Raw genomic sequence first — 26925 nt, forward strand, 5'->3', positions numbered from 1 at the left:
TCATGACATAGAGTAACAATAGTGATAGTAACCCCTAATGAAATAGGAACAACGATGGACAAGAAATAAGATGAATGAAATTTACCACCTCTTAAGTGTAGCCATTTTTACATGAATACAATTTTTTGTCATTAATCTTTGTTATTTGGCATGTATACTTGGCTCTACACACAAAGTTTGGTGAATCAAGGGATCACCTTCGGTGTAAATCCATAACTATCTCGATAACTATCTCGCTAAAATTCATACTTGGCTCTTGAGTCACCCTTCTAAGTTCAAATGCATTCCCAACATTTCCAAACTTAGATGGTTCGTTTGTGTAGGATTGAATTTACGCTAGAGGGGGGGGGGGGGTAAATAGTGTGTTCACTTTTCGTCGTGTCGTTCTTATCTATAGGTTAGTACGCAATGAAAATATAAAATAGATAAATAAACAAGATAAAAATAAGAACATATCGGATTTACTTAGTTCACAACCTCCAGGGTTGCTACATCCAAAGCTATGAGCAGAACGCCTGCCCACTATATCCACTATTGTTTTCTCCTTTTCGGATATCTTTCGACGATGGAAGCCCTGAATGCAGTGACACTCTTCCTAGCATTTCCTAGATCGTATGAGCAAAACTTGAGAGCATAGATAATAGATGGATGTAAATTGATTGCTTTGATGATCTAAAACAAGTGCCTTGGCGGTCCTTTTATAGAGTCCTATCGACTATTGACATGACACTTTTTCAGTCGCTTGAGAGCCTTTCAAGCACTTGAACCTCTACTGACTTAGCTCCCGATCTGATCTCGCAAACTCCGAGTCTGGTGACTTGGCAACGTTTGATTGCTTGGAATACCTCGGTCGCTTGGAGCTTGGTTAAACTTGATCCAATGACCTCCTCGCTCGAATCTCGATCTATCTTGCCTTTCCGATTGCTCGGGCATGGTCCAGTCACCCATGATCCTTGAGTCTTCATCCAACTTCAACTTCTTGCAAGACAAACATACAAATAGCATACAAACAACCTAGTATTTAGTCTACCTGATTTATTGTGTTCACTTGTTTGGAGTTCACTCTTCCAAGAATTTTCATTACCTAGGGTTTACTTCCATAAGGTTTTTTCTTTGCTTAGAGTTCACTCCTTTGGGTCTTCCTATTACTTAGGGTTTACTCTCCTAAGGATTTTTCTTTGTCGAGCATCCGATCACCCTTGACCTGCTTAGATTTTTTTCTTATCAGACATTCAGTAATTCTTGATCTATTTAGATTTTCTTTTTCTCACTTGCCTAGGTCAATATTGACATGTCAGGATTTTTTACTTGCTTAGGTCAATCATGACTTGCCAAGACTTCTTACTAACTGTAATCTGATCAATCTTGACCTGCTTGGAGTTTACTACTTACTTTCAAGCATCTGGTCAATCTTGACCTACTCTAATCAACACTTGGTCAACCTTGACCATACACAAACATATTATCAAACATTGAAACTCTAGAAGCTGATTGCATCAACAATTTGTACTATAATCAATGCTACCCCAACACATAATGATATGTTGGCCCTTGATGATGATAGTTTGTACCTCAAACTAAACCTATGATACTTTGGCCTTTATTTGCCTAGAATCACGTTTAAGTCCTTAGATCCATCTGTAAACCTCTTTAGGATCCTTTCTAGAAGTCTTGCCTTGACCTTAAAGCTAGATTTCTAATTCTAAGCTCCTTAATGTAGAATTCTCATGCTTTCCTTGCATGTTCTTGGATCTAAACATGTGTCTATCCTTCTTGGATTATTTCCCTAGTTTTTATCTATGGCCCTAACTTTAGGTAAAAAATTATCATGATACCTAAAATCAAAATTATGGATAGACAATTGAACATATGAATTATGTATAGGTACCTTAAAATTCAAATTAGGATTAGACATTGATAGCTTGGTTTTTACCTTTAGACCTCCCCTTGATTCGAGCTTCCAACTTGTCTCTATTACTTCATGGGCTTTTTCTTTTTCACTACCTCCTTTATGCACTTATGTGGTAGTGGGCTGGTGTTTCTCATAGCATACGAAACAAATAATGTATTCTTTGTTCTTTGTTTTCTTCTTCTTACCACTTGGATTAGTAAAATAATTGAATTCACCAAGTTTATGATTTTTTACCTTCTTTACCTCCTCAACTAGTCAACATGTATTTTTGGATAATATGCTCCTTAGACTTGAACTGAGGAGCTTGAAGGATTATCTTCTGTATCACTTCATCCAATGACTCGGAGTCATCCTCACTCCTTGAAGAGGCTGAAGGTTCTCCACTTGAATCTTGCGATGAAGGTCTTATATCCTCATTGATTCCCTTAATGAATGGAGCTTGAATTTCTTCCTCTTTAATTTTTTCTTGCACTTTCACTTCTTGGATTTCTTGCACTTTCACTTGGATTTCTTTCTCTTGTTTAAGATTCTTATGATTCATTCCAAAATTCTAAGGAGTTTTCGCATTTCCCAATATCATCCAAGATATGTTTGGCCACAACTGAAATTATTTAGATCATGGTCTCCATATTCACTTCATAGAGTTCGGCTAGTAGTTTTGTCCATTTTATTCTCTTGATTTATTTTTTATATTAATCTTTTTGTGTTTCACACCCCCATAATATAGCAAGACATCTTCTAAATTGATTTAAAACTAATATTCCATCTTGTCTTTCTTCATATGGTGGAATTTCAAGAGCTTTCTGAGTTAGCAAATAATATAGGAGTTGTTTGTGATCGTATTTCTTTATTCTCCAAAGTCTCTCTAAAACATTTTCATCTTTTGAAAGAAGAAAATCAAGCTTTAAGGGAGGAAGTAGCTCAGCTACGGACTTCAGTAATCAGCTTGGAAAAGGAAGTTGTGAGCCAAAGGCCTTTGACAAAATCAGAAGTTAAGGCCTTAGTAATAGAGATTGTAAAACAATCTAATTTGGTTGAAGAAGGAGCTCTAAAGCTCATTGAGGAGCTTAAAACGAGCATTAGGAGAGTTGAGAACCTCCTACAAGAAGTAAAAATTTTGATTGGTGGATGAGTAACTGGGTACAACAAACTGACTTAGCAAGTTATAGAAAAGCTGTTGAAACAACTGAGAACATTGAAGCTCCAGCAGTAGGTTTTGCCAAACCTACTGATTACCGAAACGCACTAGACGGTCAAAAGGCACTAATTAAGCAAAATAATACCTTAATTTCTCTGGTATTAATACTAGCTGAACAGGTGGAACAACTTCAGGGGCAAGTTACCCAGATAAGAGCTGAATTAGTGAAAACAGCAAAAGTGTAAGAGAGTTGAAAGCATCTATTGACCAATTAACAAAGAAGCTCGGAGGTCTGAATTTGGGAACTGAACCAAGCATCCCAAAGAAGAACGGTTCCATTCTCATCTTCAAAAATCCATTAGAAATATTGAAGGCTGAAAAGGCAAAGAGATGAGTAGAACGGTAGCAACAAGACCATTTGCAACTACAGCTTCCACAGCAACAGAAACAATCCCAAGTGCTGATGATAAAATTAGGGAATATAGGCAGAATCAAAGAAGGCTTTACAATCTCCAACGAAGAATCATGCTAAGCCAGAGGAGATTCAGAAGAACTATAGAAAGTCAAATAAGCCCTGAGGAACAGCTGGAAATCTCTCGATCCAGAAGGGCAAATTTAGTTCCAGCGGAAATACTATATTCAACGGGATTTCAACCTACTATACATCGTGTGTATCAGCATTATTCAGAAGAAGACATCTCATGTGTAGGAGAAAATCAAACAGATGTCTCCTTAATCACTGAGCAAAGCAGAATAGCCCTCAGAGAGATAGGACTTCACCATATTCATATGGGCCACGTCATGATAAGAGTACACACTTTACATAGGTGAAATGCGGGAGTAATGGTCTTCGCAGTCCTTCGGGATACGAGATGGCGTGGTGATAGATCTATTATTGCAACAATGGAAATGGATCTCACCAATGGCACGCAGATGGTCTATGTTATTCTAGACTTAATGATGTCTGTTGAAGATTTTTCTAATCATGTGGAAATATCTCTATAAACACATAGTTATGATGATTGGCAGGGAGGAGCCAGTAATCTTTTAATCACTCGGATGATGGTTGGTAGGTTAACTAATACTAGTTTTACAAATTTTGCCTACAATATTCAAAATATTGCAGATTATCTTGCAAGTCACGGAGTTATAGCAATCGAAGGCAGTAGATTCTCAATTGAGGATCTGCAACAGCAAAGATGGATTCTGCGACCATCAGCAAGAAGAAACCCTATAGCACCAACAAGGGTTCAAACCAGAACACTTCTTAATGGAAGTGTATCCTTACAATTTTAGGGGTATGCACTAGTATCACAGACAACCCCAACTCAAGTCAATCAGGAGGATATTGATGTTGGGATGTATACCAGAATCCTAGCTATTTATGTAAATAAACATTCTGAAATAAGAATCACATTTGGTCTATGTTTGTATTTAATTTTTATGCAAGTGTCCATTTAATCTATATTGTAGATAAACATGATGTGCAGAGTCACACACAGAAGACCATATTATCAGTTCCTTATAGATTACAAACAGTGTTCACAACCAAGATGAATTAGACAAATCATTGGATTGGTTATAGTGTAATTTGGTCTTAGTCTGTCTTGACTATAGAATTACACTAGTACACTCAGTGTATATTGAGCAGAACCATCTAAGGATTGTTCGATTTATACTGACTATATAATCGAACTAAACCTCTGTTGCTATGAATGTACATGCTCTTAATCCCTATATAATAACAAGCACATGTACTTAGTATATACTTCCTTGATTCATTAAAGGGTGAGATTTAGAGCGATAGATCAAAAGGCCCGATGAGTTGAGAAATAGTATTATGTACATGGTGTGTTGTTAATTATAGAAGGAAACTGTGTCCTATAATCTAGGCTGATGATGTCCCCTTAAAGAGCTCATAAAGGATTATCATGTAAACCCTGCAGGTGGACTCAGATCCGCATGATAATAAAGGATGATTGATACTACTTTCGGAAACAGAAGTTAATTAAATTTGAGTTGTCAGTAACTCATTTAATTAACGGACATACGATATCTTAAACACAGGGAGATTAATGTACTTATAGTAAGAAGGAGCCTATACTATAATATGGGATTGGTGCGGTAGTGCAATAATAACTCTAGTGAAATGAGTTATTATTGATGGGCTTGAAGTTGGGTGTTCAGGGAGAACACAGGAAGCCCAAGTCCATCAGGAGGTCAAAATCAATTTCTCCTCTAGGTCCCTGTTGTAGCCTCTAGATAAAACCTCGTATCCACCTAAGAAGATTATATGAAATTTCGGATAGGAAATTTTAAGAATTTCTGAAATTATTTTTCCGGAGAAAAATTTTGTTAAGAAATTCCGATTAAAATTTCCGTTACAAAATTATTAATTTTCTTCCGCAGAGAAAATTAATTATGATTTTTCTAATCAAATCTAGATGAGATTAGATTTGATTAGAATCAAATCTGGATAATATTTGATTTGATTAGAATCAAATCTGGATGAAATTTGATTTGATTAGAATCATAATTTTATCTCTTCCGCAGACAAAATTGGTTATGATTTTTCTAATCAAATCTGGATAAGAAGATTTGATTTGATTATAATCATACCAAATTTTGTGAGATGACATAACTATATAAAGGGGGGTTTAGGGGAGGCAAAAGAACACACAACAAAAGGTTTCTCCTCCCCTCTAGGGTCGACCAAGGAGAATCAAAGCAATTTTTTTTTGCCTTCCGCCTCCCACCCTCCTTCTTCTCTTCTCTTCTTTTGTGGCCGGCAATCCAAGCCCTCCCTTCCTTTAGGGCCGGCGGCCAACAACAAGAAGGAGGAGAAGAGAAAACTAGAAGGAAGAAAAACTTGCGTCATTGCTTGCATTCTTGCCATCGGAGAGAAGAGACTTGGTGGAATCATCTCGAAGGATCGTTGTCCACACAACGTTCGAGAAGAGGAGAGGATATACAGCAGAAGATCGAGAGGTCTTCAAGTCCTTCTAGACATCCCATTAAGAAAAGGTATAATTTAATGTTTCTGTTATAATTAAATTATTCCTTTTATCTCAGATCCTGTAAACCAAACACAAGAGCCTAATGATCTAAATGCGTTGATCAAATCTTGGTTTGATTAACTATGAGGGCAACTTGAAATCGTTTTCGGAAAATTTTTGTTCTGCAAGAATTCACCGGAATGGTTTTTCAAGACTTTCCCATCAATTGACGAAGTAGATCAGGAAATTCTAGTGGTACTAACATGTATGGAGCCAGAACCTACTTTGAAGATCAAAAGGTTGAGCCAGAATGCTACAATACCACAGCGGAAAACTGAAGGTGCTGCTGGTTATGATTTAACTCTTTGTAGGGAGTGTGATATTGGCGCTAACAATAGAGCGCTACTACCTACAGGCTTAGCCATAGCAGTTCCAGAAGGAACGTATGGTAGAATTGCTTTGAGATCCAGTATGGCATGGCAAAAGGGGATCCAAATCGGAGCAGGAGTTATCGACAAGGATTATTGAGGTGAATTAAAAATACTTATCTTTAACATGACTAATGAAGTTTTGACTATCAGGAAGGGGGAATTCATTGCCCAACTTATCCTGGAGAGGATATTAACTCCTGAAGTCATTGAGGTAGAAGAGCTGGATGAAACTACTAGAGGCAGCGGTGGTTTCGGTTCTACAAATGTTATTGTGCAAGCCCAAGTACCTGAATCCCCAGCACCAATCCAACTGGGAACACCTGTATAGGAAGCACTAATGGACAAGCTTCTACTAAAAATCGTGCAAGATAAACCTGCTAGTAGTTCTATAGCTACTAGTTCACCTGAACGGTTCTCATGTCCGCATGTTCCTGGACGACGTATTTCTATTGAAGAATGGGAACAACGGCATATGATGAGAAGACTTGAGCATCACCAAGACTCCTTATTCCAAGAGTGATTCTTTCGAGCTTTGCGAGTGTTTGCCAGCCTTCCTTCTGTAAAATCTTACTAGAGGGAAATAAATTTTGGCACAGAGCAGGTTTCATTTCAGATTTCCTAGTAAGCGATCCTTCCATTCCATTTTTATCCTGGTATCATCGACTCCACCATCAATTGACCGATTTCTAAATTCAACTATTGCAACTTAGCTTTCTTTCATCAGTTAATTGAAATCCAACATCTACAAACAAAAGAGTCGACTAGGCTTCGAATAAAAACATTCTGGAGTTATTAGTCCAGAGTCGATTCCTTAAATGATTCAACTCATTAATCGATTGGAACCACTTTTAGTTGATTGCAAACCCAATTATAATCATTAAGTCTTGCTTAAGTTGAGATTTATCTTCTCCCATGAATACATGTCTCTCAACCCTTAACCACACACAAGAGCTTACCTCCACAACTTGAGTTCGTCACTAAGGTCATCTCCCTCAATGTCCTCAAGTCTCTTGGATGCATTGAACCCACGACTTGATCCATATACCATCAATGACTCTTCCCCTACATAGCTTATCTTCTTATAGTTATTGTCAACGATGCACCTTAATGTTCTTTATTCTACTGTCCCTCAAATGTCTCATACTATGCTTCTCTAATATTTAGTGGATCTCGAGCCACTAAACTAACTAACTTGACCTCACCAAGTCAAGATCCACGAGTTGCTCCAACACACACCTTAATGCTTTTTGTCCTAATCCCTCTGATGCTTCATACAACCTTCTTGGAACTCCATTGGATCTCTAAGTCATTGAGTATGTTGCCTCGGTTGCGCCAAGTCATTATCCACACTAAACTTTTGTTGAATCATGAGCTCCATGTGTCTTCCCATGTTCCTACATAATTAACACACAAATCAAATATAAATGCAAGACATAACTTAAACCCTTCGCTCAAACATTAAAATCCAAAGTCAAAACCAACCACCTAGAACACTATTACACCAAAAAGTGTCCTAGCCATGCTTAGTTAGCACCCAACTTTTATAAACCCATAACATTTCTAAGGTAATTTGATTACAAGTTAGGTATTAGCAAATACCAAAACCCCACACTTTATAATATCCCTAAAAATTAGTGACTAATTGTTAGACATTAGTGGAACCTCACACAATCAAGAAAGTGCGAATCATATTAATTGGAAATTGATTAATATATAAAATCAAAACACTTTTGTAGGCTTAATATCAACTAAACAAATATCCTTAATTAGGAAACACAATTATGGTTTGAAATATGGGATCATGTAGATCAACATACCATGTAGGTTAACATAAGTGAAATTTATCATTCCATTTGTCGATCCGCATGTGAAATGCTTAACATGGGCTAGAAGTAAGGAAGAAGTTATTAGAGAGGGCGAAGTCACAACCATAGTTTAAAATTTCGAATTATGCCAGACAACATGGGTGGAATTTGTCATTTCACCCGTCGCCTAGTTTTGGTACCCAACACCGTAGGTTGTCGCTATCCCACAGCGACCTTCGCAGGCTCGCGAGGGAACTCGATCTTGCAGTTTTTTTCTTTTAGTTTTTAAAAATTATTTTCTTTTTTAAAATTATTTCTTTTTCTTTTTTTCTTTTTTTGTAGCTTTAATTTTTTTAATATTTAACTTAAAAATTTTATTTTTTTAAATATTTTAATTAATATATTTTATATTTAAAAAAAATACTAAAGTCATATCGGCATGATATGATAGGGTCTGAAATTGTATTGTTTCGATTATAAATCGAAACTCCGATATGACTAATTTTAAATGGCGTGACGAGTGCTTTGGACGGTATTGATACACGCGATAATGCATAGGGTGCTTTGGGCAGCTATAGTTGGTAGTTGTATACAACAACTACGGGTGGGGAAGGGAAGACAAAAGATCAAGATTCGAAAAAAATAAGAAAAGAGGGGAAAATAATACTTTAATTAGGAAATCCTAATTAAATTGACTAATTAATTCTTAACCTTATAAAAACACAATAATTCTAATTAAATACACTTCTGTATAACTTGATATAATTTTAAATAGATCAAAATAAATCCAAATCTAGTTCGATTTGAATCCACTTAATCTTAATAACCATGTTACTTAATGAGCTTTTTTTGACATTCAATCAAATTCCAAATTCCACTCGGCTATAAAACTCAAAATATTTATTTCATTTATCTTTAGTTACATATCTAAAATTTTAAAAAAATAATTTGGAATACACAAATTTAAATAAGATAAACTTGGTATCCAACATCGGTGAAGTTTTTTTTTCTAACTTTTATAATGTTGGAAGAGACCAAGAGAAATTATATGTATAAGCAATAAGAAAACTATAGTTTGATGAGGTCTTATCGAGCTTCTTGTCCTTCTTTGTTTTTTTTTCTTAGTTTTGATTCGAGCATTAACAACTAGTTATGATTCATATTTCACTTTGATTAAATAAAAATTTAATTAAATAAATTAAAATAATTTATTTACTTATTTTTAATATTCATTTTATTGGAATATTTTATGATTGCAATAGACATGAACTTATTAAACAAAATTATTTTTTAAAAAGAACTCTATTACAAATTTAAATGTGTATTTTATTAAAAATTTCTTAATTTAATTCAGTCGAGTACAAATTGAGTTTTATATATTTAAAATTTTTAAAATTTTATAATAAAATTTAGTTATAAAATTTAAAATGTAGTTTAAATTTAAAATATAATATTTTAAGTCTCAAAATGTGGAAAATTTTAAATCTCCTTATTTTTTGTCTACTAATAATTATAATTATATTGAATAAACAAAAAAAAAAATTAAAATTAAATGATAGAATTGTAAATTTTTCACAGATGCAATAGTTTTTCTTATTTAAGACTTCATTATACCAAATATAAAAAATGATCTATAATATTTGTAATTATGATTTGAAATCTCATACCAAACCGAGTGAGATAGTAAAAAAAAAAAAGATTCTCCTTACTGAAATTCGATATCATTTAGCACAAATAATGTCTTCTTACTATGTTTCTCTTTCCTCCGAGTGCAATACATCTACACCCAACCGGGGACGGTCCAAATCGGACCCGGACTGGACCTGTAATGACCCATTCTAGAGACAAGCCAATTAAGGGTTGGGCCCCGGGCGCCAATTCAATTGTCGATTTGAATCGGTGGTTCAACTGTCGGTTCATTATTTTTTTTATTTTTTAAAATTTTATTTAGATTTTTACAATCATAATTCTTTATTTAATAATATTTATAATATTTTAGTGATATTAATGGTGTGGTTTTACCCTAATCAACAATTTTATTAAAGCTAATTTTTTAATCTAGTTGTTTTGAATTCTTTGATATGGGACTATTATACTTTTATTTTATAATTTATTTGTCTTTAATTCTTTGATGTGGGACTATTCTACCTTTTTATTAAAATTAATTTTATAACTTATTTGTCTTAAATTCTTTAATGTTGGACTATTCTACCTTTAACTCATTTAATTTATTAATCTCATTTAACTCTCTTAATTATTAGTTGGTTTGGACTAATTTACCTTTTTATTAAAGCTAATTTTATAATTTATGTCTTGAATTCTCTTACGTGGGACTATTCTACTTTTAACTCATTAAATTTATTAATCTTATTTAACTCTCTTAATTATTTATTGGTTTTATTTTATCATTTTATTCATTCAATATTAAGTTTATAAAACTATTTGGTTTGTATGATATATCCAATAATAAATTTACCAAAGAATATAATTTATTTTGAACATATAAAATTAATTAAAAGATAATTTATATGATATATATGTCTCATTATACCAAAATATAATAATATTAATGTTAGATAAAAAATTATTAATATCAAAAAATAAAAATGATTTAGGATTTAGTAAATATTCTTCTCGATTTATTTTGACTTTCAACTTTTTGGAAGCTCTAATTGTGCGAAAGATATAAAAAAAAAGAAATGTAACTTTAAAGGACGAAATAAAAGATGTTAATAATGAAATAATTAGCGAACTATGTGGCTTTAATTTTCTTATACTCTAAGAGGATACCTATACAACTTAAATAAATGTAATTTTTTTATATATTATATTTTTATAAATTTATAAATATTTTATTTAATAATAATAATAATAATCTTAAATCGTCGCGAACTGAACCGTAACTAGTGGTTCTGAATCATGAACTGTAACTGCCTTTGAAGGTTAAATGTAAGGGTTGATATTCCTAGAATCATCGAATTGATAGTTTCGAACCGTAATTGGGTTGAAATACATAACTTACACCATGCATCGGAATGCTGACTAATACTGAAACATCATTCTAGTCAAAGTCTGAAACTCCAACCATGGTTTAAAATTTCATTACATACTAAGCGAAACGGGCAAAATTTATAGTTCCTTTCGGCGCCCGATACTGATACTACGAGTCGCTGTGGGGTCGCGGAGGCATTACTATCGCGATGGGGATGCACGTAGGTGCTAGTTAGAAAAGGAAACTTAGGTTAATAATAAAATTTAGATTAATAATTTCAATCAACTCCTTACTATAAAAGTAGGATAATCTAAACAGACTTAATCAAACTTTAATAAAATTATCCTATTAACTTAATATATATATTATTTATTTTAATTTCAAAATATATAATAAATTATTTATTTATCAAATGGGAGTGTTTTGATCCTATTTTTTTTAAAAAATATTTTATTTTTTATTTTTATTTTTTAAAAAAAATTATAATTAATTTATATTTAAAAAATACTGAAATCATATTGGCACGATACGATATAGTACCAAAACTGTATCGTTCCAGTCATATACAAAAACTTCGATACAGATCGAGATTTTAAACTATGACTTACTCAAAATTTTGATAATGAAAGATAAAAATTAAAACTTAATGATTACAAACTTCTTTAATTCTAAAAACCATGATCAAATTAATCCAAAAAAGAGACTAAACATCTATTAATAATCTAATTAATTATTAAGTAAATAATAAATAAATTACAGGTTATGTTAAGAATTAATCGTATTATTATAAATAATTCAATTAGCTAGGTATCAAAAATTGAAATTTTGGTGTGGCTCAAGATTTTAAACCTAAAACACAATAATCATAAAATATGTCATACTAAATCAAAAGCACTATCAAACTAAAATTAGGGCAATTAGCCAAAATTTTATTACAATTCAAAATTTAAAACATTTAAAATTTTATTTCTTTTTGTTTCATTTTCTACCTTCAAAAATAACTTGATTCCACGCATGGTGAGATAAAACCTTCCAAATCATGCATTGCGATGTCAAACATAGGTGCAATGTGCCACCTATGTAGAAGATGGATCAGGTGATGTGACTGGTGCCACCTATGTTACTCTGAGAACAGAGAGTGTGAAGTTCAAATCATTTCACATCGACACTTTCTCAAGTTTAGCATAGCAATGCTAATTATGGGAATTCTGGAGATCCTTATGTAAAGGATTATGGTAGCATTCATGGACACAATAATCTGGCCATAGTCTATGCTGGCCATTTGGTCGCTTACTTGAATGTTACTGGTATATCATACCTACCTAATTTTTATTATTATCTTCTAGTTCCTGAAAGAGGACATGGATTCAAAATATTACAAAGTTGAAGATTGTTAATTTTATTACTAACCATTTGATTGATGTTCTGTCGCAGATATGAGAAAGATCTTTCCATTCGGACTTTTTCACTTGGGGGGAGATGAAGTAAATACTGGTCAGTTTGCTTATTGTGTATCTTTTGATAGCTTTGCACTTTTATGAAACGTTTTACCATCATACTTAGTTAAACAAATGATTTAGAAGAAATTTTTAGCATTTTAGAGGATCTCATTCTTTTGTTTTCGTATTGCTTTCTTCAAGGAACAACTGCTTAAGCATAAGTAAACACTAAACACTACAAGGGTTCTATTTGATTTTATCCACAATTCTTTGTCCATTGGAAATTATCTTATTATTTGCTTAATATGTAACATGGTGAGAAAATATAATTACTGTTAGACAAATCTTAAATTGTTTACATAGTTGAAGTGATAAACATAAAAATTAAATTATTAAAAGAAAGAAAGAAAACTAGGCTCATAATAAGCAGTGAAAAGATGAAAACTTAAAGAGCTTTGAGCAAAGTTTCCCTTCTATTCGAGGAGAATTGTCATTATATCCCCATCATACACATTTTTAGCTCTTAAAATAGCTAACTATCATATACAAATCTGCAAAAGATAGCCTACAAATGTATCCTAATTAATAAAAGATTTACAATCATTAAACTGTACAATATATATAATTTATTGGCTTTAAATAACCTGCTAATGCATAAAATGTGCTGGCTTTAACTGTGCAACTAATGCATATAATCTGCACTTTAAATGACTACTTAATTCCTTTGACACCCCCTCAAATTGATGTTTGTAAATCTATTAAGTATAAATTTTCTGAAAAGGAATTTATGGCATTGATGTGTTATAGATTTGTTGAAATATCCACGATCGGTAGAGTTGTAGAGATATGTGGTAGAGTGATAACTTGGCGATCATATGCCTCCCAGCGGTAGTCAGCCTCTGTGCTTCGTGTGTTTGTGGCAGACATACTCAGCAACAATTTGGATGGCACTAGTGTTGTCAACATGTAGTGGAGTAGGTTGAACTTGGGAGAAACCAAGCTCTGCAAGGAGACCATGCAACCAAATGATCTCACAGCTTGTAATAGACATGCCATGGTACTTGCTTTGTAGATGAGTTAGAGACAGTCTTGCTTCTTACATTTCTAAGAGATAAGAGCATCACCAAGATGATTTAGAGACATGTCTGTCATGTGGAAAGTAGTATGCAACAAATTCTGAATTTCAAAGATAGTCTTCATATTAGAACCAGTGATAACTATGTCATCAACATAAACAAGTACGAAAACTTTCTCTTAGATTTTCTTTTGTAGAAAAGAGAGGGATATTGATTTTGAGTAAATGAAAAGTCAAGCAGAGTGGACCGAAATGTTTCCCTACAAAGAGTGTTTTAGTTTGCAAACTTCATTAGGTAAGGAAGCAGCATGCTATAGGGAAGTTTCATGTAAACTTCTTCCTTGAGATCAACATCTAAGAATGCATTCTTGATACCCATTATATATGAAGACTATGATTGATATGCAACAAGTGCTAGTAATGTTCATATGGTGGTCATCTTGGCTACTGGTGCAAAGGTCTCATTGTAGTATAGGTCATACTCTTTCTTGTTGCCAAGGACCTCTAACCGAGCCTTGTTACTATTTATGGATCCATTGGAACGAATCTTGATAGAAACCATGGACTTACTACCAAGAGGTTTCACTAATAGGGGACATGAAATAATATCCCAAATCTGATTTTCTTTTGTTTCAATAGCTTTTTGCCAACACTCATGTTCCATTGCCTGTTTATGAGATGTGGGAATAGGAGTATAAGACAAGGTGGCTATCAAGGATAAAGAAGGGGTGATACCATACCTATTTGGTGTTCTACAAAGTATTGTGTCTAAGAGGAGGAAGTGTGGTTATTGGATATGTAGAAATCTCATTTGATGTGTTGGACTCATGTCGTTGATATAGTATGATAGACTTCAAGGTGTGGGATTTGTAGGGAGTCAGTAAACAATGACAAAACCAAGAAAAACTAGAAATAAAGGAGAAAGTGGATCACAGTAAGTGAAAAAAATACTGATTAAAAAACACAGTTTGTGAAACTTGAATACTACACAAATTGGGATCACAGCAAAGAAAACCTTTTGGTGTCCTATAAAAGACAATTGAATGGATTGAGCTGTGATAGAAAGCTAAACATAACACAACCAAAGGTATGAAGGTTAGAATAATTTGGGATATGACCAAATAATCGAAGTGAATGGAGAGACATGATTCAATGAAAGAGAAGACAATCTGTTGATGTGGTGGAGAGAGCTTCACATCAAAATCATGAGGGCATAAGTGGCTCTAATATAAGGGTGTGGACAACAACGAGAAGGTAACGACTCTTTCTTTTAGCTACCTCATTTTATTGTGGGGTTGAAGGGTGAGATCGTTGAGAAATTATGCTATGAGTTTGTAGAAATTCTAAATAAATGAGACGTACTCACCCATTTTCAAACCAAAGAATTTTGATATTGACAAAAGGGAATATGTGCATGAAAAGCTTGAAAATTGAAAATACTTCATCTTTAGAATATAATAACAACAACTAAGTCTTTATGCCATGAAATGTGGTTGGTTATATAGATCCTCCTACGCTATTGAATTCAATCCCCTACTATATCAACATCTATATTTAAATAAATTTGATTATGTTTTATTGTTGTTAATCAAGTTTTCTTTAGTTTCTCTTCCTCTATTAATTTGTATAATTGTCATGGTCTCACATCGTCTAATTGGACATTTATTAGATGTCTAAGTATGCGTTTAAACCATTTTAAATGTGCCTTTCCGAATTTTCTCTTAATAGGCTTAACTTCGATTTTCTCTCTAATGTTCTCATTTGTATCCTGTTCATCCTTATGTGTTTGTATATCCACCTTAATATTATCATCTCTGCAACTCTAATTTTTTGCTCATGTATTGACTTCATAATCCAACATTCAACTTCATATAACATATTAAGTTTAACCGCCGTTTTATAAAACTTCCCTTTATGTCACGACCCTAGAGATAGCCGTTTGAAAAATTTCGACAGCATCTCTTTAGTATCCATGATAATTCCCTGAATACAAGTATATACAAAGGCCCGCACGACCTATCTATAATACAAAATATGGATTCATATACAACTAAATAAAGAAAGGTGACCCACACGGTCACTAACGCATCCTACACATGCATAACAAATGAAATTTTAAATCTACACCACTCCTATTGAATAAACTCGAAAAGTAACGAAAATCCAAAGAAACACATGCAAAAACGTAAAAGGTACAACTATAAAATCACGGATAAGAAACATACAATAGTTTCTAAACACCGATACGAAATCAGAAATCCGGAATTGCATAAAGTAAACAATCTATACACAATATAACACAAACATACTACAAATACATCCACACACACACAAACATAGAATTCTCGCTGTGAGATGGCATGACTGGCAGATCTCTGGCCTCATCTGTAAGCTTCTACCTGATATATGGGAAGACAAAAAAATCCCAGGGTCTCACTGGTGAGTTCAATAATACTCAGTGGATAGTAAGGAAAGACAGTGCAGAATAAATAGCAAGAGTACAGATACATACCAGAAATCAACAAGTGATTAATAATATCTCTACAGGTAATAAACAACTAACATGGATCTCATGAATGCAATGAGCCATATGAATGACATGTCACACATAATGCAACAATCAAGAGTCAACCAAGTATACAATCAAAATGCAGTATACGTGCAGTCCAATACATATATATCATGCACATGATGCAAGCATATGCATGATGCAACTGCCTACACTCACTATAGTACTCATGTATATATATGAGATTGAGGGTGTCCGACATCCAAATGGTCATAACTCCAACCCTATAATAAAGTAGCATGATGACCCAAAAGTAGATAGCCATATATAGCTACGTACATCCTGTGACCGATATCTGTCCTCTAATACTCGTCCCTGAGTATCACCCCTATACTCTCCGAGTACCACCCCTAACTGGTGTCAAGGTCAAATCATCCACTCGGCTGCGTACACTGCCATACAGCCACCATCACCATAATGGAAATAGGGTATCATAACCACCTATATAGAAATGCCACTAAAGGCCAACTATCCATGACGATGGTCCCACAATAAAGTGGCTTACACTCGTCATCATACACATGATGTGATGATCAAATCATAGTAATCTACATCTACCATGCTAATCAATATGTGTAGGTATAAAGCCTCAATGATCATAGGAATCATAAGTAAAGAAAACTATAACCTTTAATGATCATGTGTATCATAGGAATAGGAAATATAAATACAGAGATAAAAGAATTGATATAACAGAATTGATAATCAAAGATCAACGGTATTAAGAGTAGCATAAAAATAGACAGGAGTAAAACAGGAATATCCAATCTACAAAAGGAATAGAATCAGGATACCTAACTACCAAACATAGAAAGGAATCATGCACTGGAAATAATAAATTCTGTATTGACCAAATACAGAAAATTACACACTTGATATATCGCAAATCAACCAATAGAATCCCCAGAAATATCCTCGTATAGTATCAAAATCCTATAATCGCTCAGGATCCTACAAAAAGAATAATACATCCCTAAATGCCATAATATATATCACAGAAATTTTAATTAAGAAAAAGATTAGTTTAACTCTATTTAATTAACCTAACATGGGTTAGACTAATCTAACCGTAGGGTTGCTATTATCAGGATTTAATCAAACAATTAATTAGTTGTATTAACAATTTAATACAACTAATTTCGTATTTAATCAAACCCAAGATAACCCACATTAGGTTAATAAACCCAATCTAACCTAGTAAGATCATAATTCACCTTATTAAAACCTAATCATTAATGGAAATAAGAATTCTGTTTCTACAAAATTCCAATGACCATAAATTAAATAGATTCCTACCTTTATTGATATTTAATGGAACAACAACCAACTAAATCCCAATAGGCCCAACCGATTCCATGGCAAAACAAGATCAGATCTAAACTAATCAACATTAATCTGAATTTTAAGGATCATGAACAGATCACACCTTAACATGAAACCCTCTGATCAGAACCTAACCATAACAAGCAATAGATTCAATTAGAAAATCTAACTGGATTTAAACCATACCTCCAAATGGATCAGTCCCTTTTCCTCGAATCTCCTTGCTTCTTTGATTCCACAATACGGAACCTGATCAACCCAAGAAATCGTGCATTTTCAATCAAACAGTACTAATCCTAATTATAAGCTAAATCATCCGAGACAAGGAGTTATAAGCATCGGCAATTCCAAACCAAATCGATCAAGATTAGCATCTTGAAATTCTATAATCGTCGTCTCTGGCTTCCAGCCCCCCGTGGTTGCGTGATCGGGAACACAGGAAGAGAACAGAGGAGGAACGCGGAGAAACAAAGGAATTAATCATAGAAGAGGAGAAGAAGGATCGCGGCTTGGGTTTCTTATTGGCCGGGTTTTTGGCTTAACGGGTTGCGGATCCTATAACCCTCAAACCATTAACCTATTAACCCATTATCCTATAATCTAAATGGGTTGAAATCAAGGCTAATTGGGCTTTTAAATTGAGTTCTTAATTTGGCTGGTTATTAGGGTTTATTTGGATTCATTTAATTAGCTTAAGGATTAATTGTAATTAGGGTTAATTTATTTACAAATTACTCCTAAATTTTTGATATTTTACACTTTAAGCTTTAGAGGTACCTTACAATAACAAAGAGCACCAGATGTCGACTTCCATTTCAATCATGCTGCTTGTATCTTATGTAAAACATCTCTATCAACCTCTCTATCATTTTGCAAAAACGATTCTAGAGACTTAATACTCTCAATTATAGATAACCTCTTTATCAACCTCTCTTCTTTTGCAAAAATGATTCTAGATACTTAAAACTTTTAGTTATAGATAATTCGTCATCTCCTAACTTAACAAAATAGATAGTTCGTCATATATTTTCTATCAAGATTTGAGCTTAGCATTTACACATTCACGTGTCTTATTGACTAAAATAATATTATCTGCAAACAATATGTATGATGATAATGTGTCTTGAATGCGTCTAGTGAGTTCGTCCATAATTAATGTAAAAAGTATGGACTAAGAGTTGATCCTGAATGTAATCTTATATTTATAAGAAACACTTCAGTTAATCTCGTAGAGTCTTCACTCTTATTATTACATTCTCATACATATATTTAATTATTTCAATATACAACAACAACAACAACAACCAAGCCTTATCCCACTAAGTGGGGTCGGTTATATGGATCCTTTTACGCCATTGAGCTCTATCTCCTATTATATCATCATTTATATTTAAATAAAGTTTATCTTGTTTTATTGTTGCTAACCAAGTCTTTTTTGGTCTACCTCGCCCTCGTTTGATATGCGTATTTGTCATAGTTTCACACCGCCTAACTGGAGCATTTATCGGTCGTCTAAGTACATGTCCGTACCACCTTAAACGTGTCTCACGGAGTTTTTCCTCAATAGATGCAACTCCAACTTTCTCTCTAATGCTCTCATTTCTTATTCTGTCCATCTTCGTATGTTCACACATCCATCTTAACATAATTTTTCAATATATGCTATAATAATATCTTTATTTTCTAGAATTCTTCACATAATTTTTCTTGGGGCTTATCTTTAATTATTTCAATATATACTACGATTACATCTCTATTTTTTAGAATTCTTGATATAATTTTCTTCAGGACTTTACCATAAGTTTTTCTAGGTCAATGAATACCGTGTGTAAATCTTGCTTATTTTCTTGATACTTTTCAATCATGTAAGAAGATGCATAACTTCTATTGTTAACCTTTTAGGCATGAGTCCAAATTGATTTTTAGTCACCTTAATCTTCTTCATGAAATTTTTTCCATCACTTTTTTTTTAAAGTTTGAAGGGGAGCTTAGTGTGATAGTAAGTTACTGCAGTGTGACCTTGTGGTCACGTATTTGAGTTACAAAAATAAGCTTTTGCAATGTAGGATAAGACTGCGTATAACAGATCTATTGTGATCCAACTCTTTCGTGGAACTCTACATTGGCGAGAGTTTTGTGCATTTAGCTGGTCCTTTTTATTTTTTTAAAGTTTCATGGTTTGACTCATTAGCTGCTCATTTCCACACATCCAAACATCAGGTTCTGTTTGGATCAACCCTTGGTCAAATTGACCAGACTTAGGTGTATTGTCAAACATCGAAACACTAGGCAAGATCTTAGTGCATCTTGCACCAACAATCTTCCCCTTTTTGATGTTTGACAATTTTTTAAGTTAATATAGGTCAGGGTTTAATTTTCTGGAAGAAATCTATATTATTAACTTAAGGTCCCTTCTCCCCCTTTTCATACATCAAAAAGATTTAATATTTTAAGTCCAATATCTTGCACCAACAATAATGGTAATGTCTATAGTCACGTCTAAGTCTTGATAATTCTTGAAAGACCATAGTAAATTGTAAAATTATTTTTCAGGGTGATAAATAAGTTTGGAAACATAAATTTTGTATTAGATTTTCAAAACAGTTTTCAAACTTAAGTTTTGAAAGATTTGTTTAAAATAGTTTTTCAAAAGAATTTTCAAATAAGTTTAATTTTTAAAATAGATTTTGAAAGTATTTTTCAAAAGTGTTTTGCAAAATAGATAATTTTTGAAAAGCTAGTTATTATTATTTTAAGTCAGACTCTCCCCCTTAATCTGACACATCCTCAGGGCTCTTTGTTGACCACAAAGCAATTTCCCTCTGTGTCTTAGGGTTTGACTCAAATTAAAAGAATAATAGATAATAATTTTTGAAATAATTTTGAAACAATTTTTAAAAATATTTTTAAAATAGATAGTTTTTGAAAAACTATTTACTATTCTTTTTCAAGATATTTTCAAATAATTTTGTAAGAGTATTTAAAATAGGTAGGTTTTTGAAAACTAATAATTATCCTTTTAATTCAGAGTCTCCCCCTAGACCAGACACGTCATTAGGATTCTTTGTTAACCACAAAGCAGCTTCCCTATGTGTCTTAGGGTTTGACCCAAAATAAAAAGATAATTGTAAAATAATTTTAAAATAATTTTAGGAAAAATAATTTCAAGTTAATTTTACTCTTTCAATTTAGATCTCTCCCTAAATTTGACACTCCCTTAGGGCCCCTTGTTAACTACAAGACAATCTCCCTATGTGTCTTAGGGGTTGTTCTAAGTTAAACGAGCAATTTGTAATATTTTGCAAAATAAGATTTTTCAAAATGATTTTTGAATTTTTAAAGTTTATTATTAAGAGGTCTTTTAAGTATTAGATCTTTCAAGAACGACCTCCTCCTGAACTAGACACTCTCTTAGGACATCCTTATTGACCACAAGGATTTTCTGCCTATGTGTCTTAGGGTTCTTTGACTTAGTGTTGACCTAAAGGTTTGTGTCTAATGTGTTGGTCAATCAATTTTCAAATATATAGAGTTTTGAAATTTTATAATATAGGTACACCCAGCAAGCATGAAACTCAAGGAAATATCAAATTTTCAAAGATAATTTTTATAAAACTATTTATAATAATTTTTGAAAATATTTTTCAAAACTTATACTTTAATTGTCCTTATCATCTCACCCGTAGTAAGTGTTGCAATACATGACATATACGAATAACCTTATGGGTTATGTGAGATGAGTTGTTAATTTTATCTTTATTAAATTTAGATTAATTTCTAATGAATGTTTGACCTTGTGTTAGATTCAGGTTTAGCCTTCAACCAATTAAGTACACATTTCAAAAATTGATTCCCAGGCTTGTGGCGAGGCACAGGGGCCTTCTTGGTTATCGGAGCAACGACCACTTTCTAAACAGAATCAATTCAGGAAATTATGGACTTAACCAATTTATTGAAAAACCTTGGTCTAACTAGTCTAGGATGTGGCGAGGTAGCTTCGATCAGTTCAGTTCGACTCCGTGAACCAAGTCAGGTACTCCTTACCCTTCTTGAGGAGAATGTTCAGTTTCTTTAGGCAATTCAGCATCTCTTCAAAAAGGGTCAAAGGTTCATGGTTTAAAATTTCGTATTGTGCCGTGCCAATATGGTTACAATACTTTTTAAACATAAATTATATTAATTAAAAAATATTATTATAATATTTGATTATTATAAATATTTACTATTAGGTTAAATTAATATTTGTAAAATTAAGATTGAGTAAATATTAATTTAGGGTTAATTCAAGTTTAAACATAGTGATTAGGATCAAGTAGGTTTAAATTAAATTGAATTTATTTTAATTAGTTTAAGGAGAAATTTTTTTTCTATGTATTTAAGGAGGAAAGGAATAAGAAAAAAAAATTAAAAAGAATTTTTTCATGTGTTTAAGGATGAAAGGAATAAAAAAAATATAAGCAAGAAGGGGAAAAATTAAGAAGGGAAAAAAAATTAACCATTAAAAAAAACATTAACCGTAAAAAATTTAAAATTGAAAAAAAACTCAACAGGTTAAAAAACATGATTTTTTTAAATTGGACAAAAAGACTTAGCCTCCCACAGCCACCATGGTCTTACGCAAGGCCTCTATGCGGCGTGGGTGTGCTGATGTTGGCGGTATGCCGATCGGCGAGCGGAACGATATGTTTTACCCGTTGAGATTTTAAACCATGCAAAGGTTCAAGATAATGTTGGGTTCCACAGATTGTAGAATCCATGCCATAATTTGTGCATTCTTGACCTCCCTCTTGGTGTGTTCATCCTTGAGGATTGCTGCCATCAATATGGCCCCATAAATCCTTGCCTTTGACAAATTCTTAAAGTTGAATGCCCATGCTGCGTAGTTCTTGTCATTAAAACAAATCAAGAAGGCATCATACTTACCTGAAGACATCAGGCTGAGAGAACTTGTCAATAATAAATAAGAATGAGGGACTTAACTAGGGTTGAGTTAGACTTGAGAACAAGAGACATGTTAGGATTCAGAATTGAGGATCTGATACTATTAAAAAATAAGAGTTTTGAGATGAAAAAAGATAAAAAAACTTAGTAGAGAAAGTCTCCCCTCTCTTCAAGGAGAATTGGCCTTACATCTTCATCATGCAAGCTGGTAGCCTTAAAATAACTAGACTATCATATACAAATCTGCAAAAGGTAATCTACATCTATATCCTAATTAATAAAAGTTTTACAAAATCGTAAAAGCTGTACAATGTATGTAATTTGTTGGCTTTAAATGGAACTAATGCATAAAATCTGCTGGCTTTAAATGACCAGATAATACATAAAATCAGCCTGCTTTAAATATGCATATAATTTGCACTTTAAATGACCTGCTAATTCCTTTGACAAATATGACAACTATCTAACACTACTAAATAAATATCTTGTGCGAGCATAGATATTGAGCAATGTTTAGCTTTTACACAAAATAAAGAGTCACACAATTAGAAAAGAAAGATACGACTCTATAAGATGCACAACAAAAATAAAGAAGATGAAGGTTCTAAATCTTGTTTTGAGCTAGGTGTCTGCATTTTAGTTCCTAGCTGGAACAAGATATTTCAATGTTGTGCCATCCCAACATTGCTGCATGGTGCCAAAAACACAAACACCTAGGAGGAAGGAATTGAAGAGGAGTGGAAAGAAAAGTAAGAAGATTCGTAGGTTCTAATGACCTAATCTCATTCAGCAGTCAACTTGGGGAAGCTTGTTGATTTTTGGACAGTTTGAGGAAGTCTTGTGCAACTTCTTTGTCTTAAACAGGTCGTGGAAGCTTCATCGGCATCTCAGATAGTTTGCAAAAGCATGAACGTCATCTAGGAGGTCATGGAAGCTTCGTTGTTGTCTCGGACAAGTTGTGGAATCTCCACCGTCATCTTGAAAATATGTCAAGGAAGCTGCATCATCATCTCATATATGTTTGGGAAACTTCATTGTCATCTCAGACATGACTTAACTAGGGACAGAGTGAAGAGCATTACTGCTCTTGATGGTCAAACAAAAGTCATCTCATGAAACCAATTAGCTAATAGTTTATTTCATGAATTGAGCAACTCAAAATCTTCGAATATTTTTATAAGGATGAATTTGATAACGTCTTGCTGAATTGAAATTTATATGGTGCTGCATCCTTAAATTTCTTTTATATTGCCGCTGAGTTGTGTCTCAAACGGTTAACTTGATGAAATCCCAAATGTCTAGCGATCCATTCTAACAAAAAAAATTCCTTTATATTTTGAAGGATGCGCTTTTACTAATTTTATTTTTATTTCCTTTGAACCACAATTATTAGTTGAAAATAATGTATCTGACATGAATTCTACTACCTGACTTGGTATATGCCTCACAGATTGTTGGTCTTCAACTCCTCATGTCAAGCAATGGTATGCTGGTCTTTTTCTGTAATTAATTTAGGTTACTTGTTTTGTGATATACTTTTGTTCTATTGGAACTATAAATGATGTGTATATGTAGTCTTTCTATTTGCTCATTATATATGTTTTGAAATTTGAAAAGGCTGATATATCGACTGAAAACACTATCGTGCAAACACAAGTAGAAACTTCGTACTCGTTATTGTTTGCTATTCTTTTATTTTTCATTTCACCTTTTTCTTCTCAAAAGTCAATAACTTTCTCTGATGTTTTAGTACTTATTAGTTGATTTTGTCTTAATGTTCTAAATTGGCTAATTCCAATCCAGATTGGCCGAGCTCTATTGATATCAAGCCTTTGCAACTCCAATTTCATTTGATAAATCAGACATCATCTATGATTAAGAGATTGTTCTGCAAAATCATATAGATTTAAAAGAAAAGGTAAAGAAGCAACACCAAAGTTATGTAACTTTGGAATCACTTAATTATAAGAGAAATCATTTGGTTCTGATGAAACTCTTGTTCTTGAAGGTATTGTTTGACTTAATGAGGGATCACTAGATTTGTCTTTTTGGTGAAATCCTTTGAAAATATGAAGAATTCTTGAATTAGACACGGAAAAACAAAATTAATTGCAAGTGAGAGGTGGAAATGAACGATTGATCTATTTTCCTTTTACCCAAGGAAGTTATATAATGTATTTGTGCTAAGGTGTTTTAGTGCATGTGTGGTGTGACTCCTAAGTGAGGCACATACAACCATTAAAGTCTAAATATAATAAATTGTAATTTAATTAACTATTTAATTACTAGTTTTATTTTAGAAATAATAGACTAAGTCAAATGGTATTAAAGGAATATAATATATCCTAATTCATCTCGGCACATTTTGATACATGCTAAAGCTTGTTGAGAGTCAACGTAATATCATGTCAAAACCATATTATTCTGTTAGAGTACCAAAACTTCAATATAGAATGAATGATACAGTACTTTAAATGTTACTCCATCCAATGTGTTACACTTATTTTGGAATTAGTAAAGGTGTATTCAATAGAACAAATAGTACAAATACTTATAATATTTTATAAATTATTGCTTCAAAATTTAAATTGAAATGATATGAACTTGTATATAGAAGTAAACAAGCTAAGTGGGAGAGGATTATAGGATTAAAATGCATTTGAATTTTTTTTGGCATGCTTGCTCTATATGAAGATTAAAACTTTGACATGGTATAGAATTTTTAAGCCTTGTTCATCGACTCAAATTTTGTAGCGAGCTGAGTGGTAAAGTCAAAAATGTAACTTTTTAGTTGACTATAGAAATTCAATATTGATCGACGGAGGTTATCTTTGCTCTACCAATTATGTTGATACTCAACACTCGTTGACACACTTTGGAATGCATCAACAGTAATATTAATTGAAATAATATTTATTACTTTTTGTTGTAGCTTGTTATTTTTACAAATTCTTGTTGGTTCGGTTGGACCGGCTAGAGGGGGGTGAATAGACGGTTTAATCAAAGTCGCAGAATAGACACTCCTTTAAAAAAAACTTGGTTGCAACTCGGTCGTTGCTTCCAAGCCAATTGGCGCTCAAACAAAAACTCCTTGAGGCGGAGAAGCCTTTACAATTATAGCAGAGAGACTTAGAGAGAATGACAAAAGTAATTGATGATTTAACTCTAAAACTCTAAGTCTATTTATAGCCAAAGAGAATAGATCTAGATCGTTGATCGTAGATGAACTTTCTCTTGGTCGTTGATCCATTGATGCGATCCTAACCGTTGATCAGAGATAGACTTGATCGTAACCGTTGAGTAAATAAAGATAAACTTTATCTTTAATAAAAGATAAAGAGAATTATCTTTAATAAAAAATAAGTATTTATCTTTTATATGATAAAAGATAAATCTTATTATTGTTTCTTCTTCTTTTTTCTTTGCAACCGCCACGTCCAAATGGTCCAAGTCTGAGTCTTCTTCTTTGGGGAAAGTCAACGGTCAAAGTCAATGGTCAAAGTCAATGGTCAAAGTCAAAGTCAACAATTTTGACTTTTGTTGACTTTTTGTGGAATCTTCGATTGGGTGATTTCTGGCCAACCGGAGTTAGGCTCACCCGAATCCGACTCCGGCCTTTTGCCCCTCGAGCGTGCTTCCTCCCGGATTCTCGTCCCTCGGACTTCGCGCACGTCCTTCTCGCTCCACCGGCGTACTCTTCCGTAGCTTCCGCGTCCCTCGGATTGCACCGAGCCCATCGGCTCACTTCCCCGCGCAACCCTTCTCGTCCGCTACGTCTTACGCTTGACTTCCTCCGTACCTAAGTTCCTGCACACTAATTAGCAGAGGGATTAGAACAACACAGGACCTAACTTAATCTAGTTGATCACATCAAAACTAACCGGGGCACCAACAATTCTAATTCAATTAATTATAACATTCTTATACCTTTAGTTGAAAGGGAATCTTAAAGTTGCTACCGTGTGATCTAGTGATCATAGGTTTGAGCCGTGAAAACAATCTCTTATAATCTATGTATGACAATGTAGTTCAACCTTTCCTCGGTATCCTACATTGGCGGGAGCTTTATGCATTGGTCTTCCTTTTTATACCTTTAGTTTTGTAAATAAACAAGCTATATGGAAGAAAGTTGTAGGAGGGAAACTTAATGAAATCATCTCGACTCGCATTAAAGTAAAAATTAATAAAATCATTTATAATTCAATCTTATTAATGTATAAACTTTAAGTGAATGATGATTAAGGAAAACTTTGATAGATGTTGAATTGTGTGTCTAATTTCAATATTATGGTATAATATGTTTA

At 33.2% G+C, this 26925-nt stretch overlaps 1 protein-coding gene and 1 pseudogene across 3 annotated transcripts in view; both read left to right on the forward strand.

The window, feature by feature from the left end:
- The window catches only part of LOC141831956 (beta-hexosaminidase 1), a 66145-nt gene that overhangs the window by 16739 nt on the left and 22481 nt on the right, over positions 1 to 26925 (forward strand). For all 3 annotated transcript variants that reach the window (XM_074719398.1, XM_074719399.1, XM_074719401.1), the window contains exons 10-11: positions 12709 to 12768; positions 24072 to 24105. In XM_074719398.1, the coding sequence (XP_074575499.1) occupies positions 12709 to 12768; positions 24072 to 24105 (94 nt within the window). The remainder of the gene's footprint in view (positions 1 to 12708; positions 12769 to 24071; positions 24106 to 26925) is intronic.
- On the forward strand, positions 3852 to 6805 carry LOC141831455 (uncharacterized; annotated as a pseudogene).

Source organism: Curcuma longa, chromosome 7 (assembly GCF_044706935.1).
Source record: "Curcuma longa cultivar G26 ecotype Majalengka, Jawa Barat chromosome 7, ITB_CL_G26_1.1, whole genome shotgun sequence".
Taxonomy (NCBI): domain Eukaryota; kingdom Viridiplantae; phylum Streptophyta; class Magnoliopsida; order Zingiberales; family Zingiberaceae; genus Curcuma; species Curcuma longa.